At 53.3% G+C, this 7500-nt stretch overlaps 1 protein-coding gene across 2 annotated transcripts in view; it reads right to left on the bottom strand.

The window, feature by feature from the left end:
- LOC133357945 (WW domain-containing oxidoreductase-like) overlaps positions 1–852 on the bottom strand; it is a 12597-nt gene extending 11745 nt beyond the window's left edge. Inside the window, exon 1 of one of the 2 annotated variants that reach the window (XM_061576150.1) lies at positions 701–852. In XM_061576150.1, coding sequence (XP_061432134.1) covers positions 701–735 — 35 coding nt within the window. In that variant the 5' untranslated portion in view covers positions 736–852. The remainder of the gene's footprint in view (positions 1–700) is intronic. The other variant, XM_061576149.1, reaches the window with a different exon arrangement.
- Positions 853–7500: the final 6648 nt, after the last annotated feature.

The raw sequence follows: 7500 nt of genomic DNA, 5'->3' as shown, positions 1-7500 counted from the left end.
TGCCCCCACGCGTGTACTGCCCCCACGCGTGTACTGCCCCCACGCGTGTACTGCCCCACGCGTGTACTGCCCCCGCGTGTACTGCTACGTGTGTACTGCCCCGTGTGTACTGCTCCACGCGTGTACTGCCCCCGCGTGTACTGCTACGTGTGTACTGCCCCGTGTGTACTGCTACACGTGTGTACTGCCCCCGCGTGTACTGCTACGTGTGTACTGCCCCGTGTGTACTGCTCCACGCGTGTACTGCCCCCGCGTGTACTGCTACGTGTGTACTGCCCCGTGTGTACTGCTACACGTGTGTACTGCTTCGTTCTCTCCCGACTCCCCCCCTCTAAGAAATCAACACATTTCAAGAATCGAAACCAAATCGATTTCTCGACTCCGCTCTCGATTCGCGATTCCGAGCGCGCAGCACGGGGGGAGGGGAGCGGCCAAAGGAATCGATTCGATTCACGGCGGTCCCCGTTGCGAAATCGATTCGACGAAATCGATCCGGCGAATTTTTTATTTTTCTATTTTTTATTTCTTGTTAATGTTCAAATAGTCCACCTCACCCCGAGCACAGCACTAGAATTTTTTTTAAAAAACATCTTTCTTTGTCGCGGTCGAAATCCGTATAAACCACGAAACTCTTTCACCCCATACACACGGGATTGTTCCAGTACGTCATTAACACCCACCACCCACCCACACCACCCACCATCCCGTCCCGCTCACTTGACGTAGTAAATCCATCCGTCCGGCGTCGACCGCTCCTCCCAGGCGGGCGGGAGCTCGTCCTCGCTGTCCGTGTCGTCCAGACCCGCGTAGCGAAGCGCCGACATCGTCCGTACGCGGCCACGGCGGTGAGGGGCGGACGTCACCAACTGGAGCACCCCCACCTAAGATGGCCACCGGTTATGCAACTGTAGGGGAGTTTCACCACCCCCACCTAAGATGGCCACCGGTTATGCAACTGTAGGGGAGTTTCACCACCCCCACCTAAGATGGCCACTGGTTATGCAACTGTAGGGGAGTTTCACCACCCCCACCTAAGATGGCCACCGGTTATGCAACTGTAGGGGAGTTTCACCACCCCCACCTAAGATGGCCACCGGTTATGCAACTGTAGGGGAGTTTCACCACCCCCACCTAAGATGGCCACTGGTTATGCAACTGTAGGGGAGTTTCACCCCCCCCCCCACCTAAGATGGCCACTGGTTATGCAACTGTAGGAGTTTCCCCTCCCCACCTAAGATGGCCACCGGTTATGCAACTGTAGGGGATAATGCACATGCATATGCAGTACAAATCACATTCCTGCATTTCCCATAAATATGCTAAATTCCTTTTGATATGCAAATTCATTTGTCAATGCGCCCAGCTTATATATATGCTCCAAGCTCGTGTGCTGTTTCATTCAGACTCTGTCGCCTCGACGGACCTGGTTTTCACCTGAGGACGGCTGCTTGCGTTGTGGCCGAAACGTCGTGAGAATTGTTTTATTATGTTTTATTTTTATTATTTTATTACTTCCCTTCTACGTGACTTTACCGAAAGAACCAAGAAGATGAACTGTAGGAGAGTTTCTTCCCCACCTAAGATGGCCACCGGTTATGCAACTGTAGGGGAGTTTCACCCCCCCCCCCCACCTAAGATGGCCACCGGTTATGCAACTGTAGAGGAGTTTCACCCCCCCACCCCCCACCTAAGATGGCCACCGGTTATGCAACTGTAGGGGAGTTTCACCCCCCCCCCCCCACCTAAGATGGCCACTGGTTATGCAACTGTAGGGAAGTTTCACACCCCCCCCACCTAAGATGGCCACTGGTTATGCAACTGTAGGGGAGTTTCACACCCCCCCCCCCCACCTAAGATGGCCACTGGTTATGCAACTGTAGGGGAGTTTCACCCCCCCCCCCCCCCACCTAAGATGGCCACCGGTTATGCAACTGTAGGGGAGTTTCACACCCCCCCCCCCACCTAAGATGGCCACTGGTTATGCAACTGTAGGAGTTTCCCCTCCCCACCTAAGATGGCCACCGGTTATGCAACTGTAGGGGAGTTTCCCCCCCACCTAAGATGGCCACCGGTTATGCAACTGTAGGGGAGTTTCCCCCCCACCTAAGATGGCCACCGGTTATGCAACTGTAGGGGAGTTTCCCCCCCACCTAAGATGGCCACTGGTTATGCAACTGTAGGGGAGTTTCTTCTCCACCTAAGATGGCCACCGGTTATGCAACTGTAGGGACGTTTTCCCCCACCTAAGATGGCCACCGGTTATGCAACTTTAGGGGAGTTTCACCACCCCCACCTAAGATGGCCACCGGTTATGCAACTGTAGGGGAGTTTCACCCCCCCCCCCCCCACTTAAGATGGCCACTGGTTATGCAACTGTAGGGGAGTTTCACCCCCCCCCCCCCCACCTAAGATGGCCACTGGTTATGCAACTGTAGGGGAGTTTCCCCCCCACCTAAGATGGCCACCGGTTATGCAACTGTAGGGGAGTTTCCCCCCCACCTAAGATGGCCACCGGTTATGCAACTGTAGGGGAGTTTCACTCCCCCCCCCCCCCACCTAAGATGGCCACTGGTTATGCAACTGTAGGGGAGTTTCTTCCCCACCTAAGATGGCCACTGGTTATGCAACTGTAGGAGTTTCCCCTCCCCACCTAAGATGGCCACCGGTTTTGCAACTGTAGAGGAGTTTCACCGCCTCCACCTAAGATGGCCACCGGTTATGCAACTGTAGGGGAGTTTCTTCCCCACCTAAGATGGCCACCGGTTATGCAACTGTCGGGGAGTTTCCTCCCCACCTAAGATGGCCATCAGTTGCTCGCTCGTCTATCAGGCGGGGTACCCTCACCTAAGATGGCCATCAATTACTCATCTATCAGGCGGGAGATCCCCACTTAAGGTGGCCCACAATTTATTCACCTATCGAAGAGATTCCCCTACGTAAGATGGCTACCAGTCACTCACTGACGGGGCAGGTTCCCCTACGTAACATGGCCACCAGTCACTCACTGTCGGGCAGGTTCCCCTACGTAAGATGGCTACCAGTCACTCACTGACGGGGCAGGTTCCCCTACGTAACATGGCCACCAGTCACTCACTGTCGGGCAGGTTTCCCTACGTAAGATGGCCACCAGTCACTCACTGTCGGGCAGGTTCCCCTACGTAAGATGGCCACCAGTCACTCACTGTCGGGCAGGTTCCCCTACGTAAGATGGCCACCAGCCACTCACTGTCGGGCAGGTTCCCCTACGTAAGATGGCCACCAGTCACTCACTGACGGGCAGGGTTCCCTACCTAAGATGGCTACCAGTCACTCCGAGGTTTCCCTACCTAAGATGGCCACTGGTCATTTACTGTCGTGTAGGTTGCCCTACCTAAGATGGCCACCAGCCACTGTGTGCAGGTTCCCCCACCTAAGATGGCCACAGGTCGATCACCTGTCGGCTCGATGTTCGGATTGACAAACGTTTCCCTTTCCTATCCCAGTCGGAATGGCGGTGGCCGGCTCGGTGCTACCGTTGCGAAGGTCAAACCAATCATCAAACGTCCCACCAACGTTCACCTTCGGAATCGGAAGTATCCGCCGGGTTCGCAGCGCTAACCACTGCGCCACCGCTCCTCAATATAATACACAGCGCTGTCCAGGGTGGTCCAGATGTCTTGTGACCCCAAATTAATTAATCCCGAACACCCCAACCCTCCCTTTGCATATTCATGTTTTCAATAAATCCTTACTTTAAAAAAATCACGTTTTAGATATTTAAATGTGGGTCACAATACATCTGGACCACACGTCTGTGGGGAGCGGTGGTGCAGCGGTTAGCACGCTGCGCTACGAACCTGGCGACCCGGGTTCCATTCCCGCTCACGGCCAACACCACCAGTGACGATTATCTGAACCGACCCTGGGCTTCCCCTAGGTCGACTCAGCCTTAAATGAGTACCTGGTGCTGTGTGCAAACATCGCTACTAGGGAGACAAAGGCGGCCGGGCGTGGTGTTGACAACCCACCTCTTCGTGTGCCGTGCCAGCCTTTATTTTATAGGTGCTCGCTAACAGCACTTGCCCCTACAGTCTGTTAAGGCTACACGGGGGATCTTTATATATATACATAGCTAGACAAAGACACAAAACAGTGACACGCAACGTCTCTCGATCATAGATAGCATTTATTAAACATCTGTAAAGCACAGCTGTGGCTCATTTAGGCACGAGAAGGCACGGCGTTGTTACAACAGCCGGTCTGTAAAGGCACTTAATCGACTGGCAGCCACAATTATTGCAAAGTGCCAGTGGTTTACCACCAATTTACTAAAATAAGTGGCTATCTTATTTCCCCCCCGCCCCCTACGCAAACAATTTCCAGGTTAAAACTTGTGTGGGGCAGCCCCTGGAACACTCAGCAAGGGTTCCCTACAGGACAAAGGGCGTTAGTGTTGTGGAGTTGTCTCCCTTCATCCCGTAGGGCCTCATAGGTGCTGCCCTGAGCTTAGCAATCCCAGGATGCACCACGATTGGTGCTGCCCTTGGCTTAGTAATTCCAGGATGCATCACAATCCCAGGAGGCACCACGATTAGTGCTGCCCTTGGATTAGCATTCCCAGAATGCACCACAATTCGTACTGCCCTTGGCTGAGCAATCCCAGGAATGCACCACGATTCGTGACTGCCCTTGCTGAGTAATCCCAGAATGCACCACGATTGGTGCTGCCCTTGGCTTAGCAATCCCAGAGTGCACCACGATTTGTGCATGCCCTTTGGCTGAGCAATCCCAGGATGCACCACGATTGGTGCTGCCCTTGGCTGAGCAATCCCAGATGCACCACGATTTGTGCTGCCCTTGGCTGAGCAATCCCAGAATGCACCACGATTTGTGCTGCCCTTGGCTGAGCAATCCCAGAATGCACCACGATTTGTGCTGCCCTTGGCTGAGCAATCCCAGAATGCACCACGATTTGTGCTGCCCTTGGCTGAGCAATCCCAGAATGCACCACGATTTGTGCTGCCCTTGGCTGAGCAATCCCAGAATGCACCACGATCGGTGCTGCCCTTGGCTTAGCACTCCCAGGATGCACCACGGTTGGTGCTGCCCTTGGCTTAGCAATCCCAGAATGCACCACGATTGGTGCTGCCCTTGGCTTAGCAATCCCAGGATGCACCACGATTGGTGCTGCCCTTGGCTTAGCACTCCCAGGATGCACCACGGTTGGTGCTGCCCTTGGCTTAGCAATCCCAGAATGCACCACGATTGGTGCTGCCCTTGGCTTAGCAATCCCAGAATGCACCACGATCGGTGCCGCCCTTGGCTTAGCACTCCCAGAATGCACCACGATTGATGCCGTCCTTGGCTTAGCAATCGCATGGTGATACGCTAATTGCATTAGACTTACTATAATTAATCACAGTGTAATTATTCTACAATCCTCATTACGAGTCTATAATCACAGCGGCTCTGCAATCATCGCAATCACAACCCCGGGGTCTCTGTGCGAGTCTCTGTATCGACACGATGCAGCAGTATACGAGTCTCAATAAGTGTATGGATCACCACGGGTGACTTGGGTCCGTTTTCGTCTATGGATATGTAAGTCCACGAGTCTATGAGCTTCTATGAGAACTTTGTGCGTCTCTCTGTCAGCCAATGAACCAAGTGGTTGGTTCTCTAAGGCGAGCTTACGAGCCTCTGCTAAAAAGTGTGTGCGTCTCTGCGCGATTCCATGAGCCTCTTATAGATTTCGACTTAAAGCTTTCGTGACGGCAGGGATTCATCTTCTTGGTTCTTTCGGTAGAGTCACGTAGAATGGAAATAATAAAATAATAAAATAAAACATTATAAAATAATTCTCACGACGTTTCGGCCACAACGCAAGCAGCCGTCCTCAGGTGCTGTCTCCCCGACAGCTGCTTGCGTTGTGGCCGAAACGTCGCGATAATTATTTTATTATGTTATTATTTCCATTCTACGTGACTTCACCGAAAGAACCAAGAAGATGAACCTCTTATAGATGTCTATGGCACGCTGCTTGCGAGATGGGCAATGGGAGGCGCACAGGATCGGTGGCAGGCTCCTGCGAAACAATTGGACGTGTGCGAACAACAAGAGCTTGATAGCTCTTCGGATTCCTCCAGAATAAACAAATATTCAGCTTCCGCAGCCAGAGAAGGAGAGTTATACTGGGTGTGGTGTTCATAATCAACGTTTTTGGGTTTAGATCGCGTTAGTTATAAATGTGTCGTAACCCTCCACCACCCGACACGGCCAATCAGTAAAAAAGTGTCACGTTGACAAAAGACAAATAGTTCACTGCTTTAGCCCCATACCGGTGTGTTGAAGCCACAACATTTACAACACACCGGTGTGGGGGCTAAAGCAGTGAACTATTTGTCTTTTGTCAACGTGACACTTTTTTACTGATTGGCCGTGTCGGGTGGTGGAGGGTTACGACACATTTATAAATAACGCGATCTAAACCCAAAAACGTTGATTGTGAATAACATTGGTCGCGAAAGCCTGCCACGTGTTAAACTGGGTGTGGTGTGTCGGGTGACCGCCCAGAGCCGGCTGGAATTAAGGCCTCTCGTTGCCCGCCTCTTGTGGCTCAAAACGGTGACGCGCGTCCGTTCACCGAAGGTAGCAAACAGTTGCCAGGCTTGCTGCGAGATAATCCGAAGTTAGGAAATAAATCTATACGGCCATCGCTGTAGCAGCCACCGCCGGTTCGACGCTGCCACCGTCGTCAGCGAAAGGCGAGCGTGGCGGTGGTGGCGGCGGTGCAGTTCGAACCCGGTAAGGCCGCCCTGGTTAATGCCGTGGCACGTGTTTGAGTCGTTAACCACAAAACACGCCATGTATTCCTGCCCCGGGGCCGTTGCTAAAAGGCTGCGTTGGCGTCGTTCGGAAATGAGTGGCTGGGCCCAAATTTGACCCGAATTAGAAATGATAATAATCATCATCATCATGATGATATAAAAGATTACACAGCAAACGGCTCGATCGAGATGGCGCACAACAGCAATCGTCGCCCCCTTCAGTGAAACCACCGCAGGCCGTTTCTGTGCACCACAGCGGTGCCACTCGCTGTGCCACGCGCCCGCCTTTCACATGGCTGCTTGTGCTTGTGCAATAATGTTAATAACTAACGCGGTGGAGAACGTTTCTACGAGGCTCGTAGAATGCGGCATTCGTGGAAATGTGTCGTTGGACGTCGCGGGGCACGTGACCCCCCCCCACCACGCCGAACTCGGCCACGACATCTCTAGGAGATGTGTTAAAAGACAACGGGGCGCACGGAGAGGAAACCTCGCCAGATAAAAAGTTAAAAGCAGAATTGGCGATCATCGGCGAGCGGTTTCGACCGACGGGCACTCCGCCTCGCCTGGCCGCTCCGGGTGGACGGCACGGGTCGAGCGGGCGATCGAACCGGGTGATCGAAGTGGGCAGTAGTAGTGAGTGATCGAACCGGGCGATCGTAGCGGGCGATCGAACCAGGTGATCTAAGTGGGT

The sequence above is a fragment of the Lethenteron reissneri genome, chromosome 60 (genome assembly GCF_015708825.2).
Source record: "Lethenteron reissneri isolate LAM-NWPU_2019-01 chromosome 60, ASM1570882v1, whole genome shotgun sequence".
Classification (NCBI taxonomy): domain Eukaryota; kingdom Metazoa; phylum Chordata; class Hyperoartia; order Petromyzontiformes; family Petromyzontidae; genus Lethenteron; species Lethenteron reissneri.
Note: the sequence above shows the minus strand (reverse complement) of the source record. Positions and strands in the feature narration are given on the sequence as shown.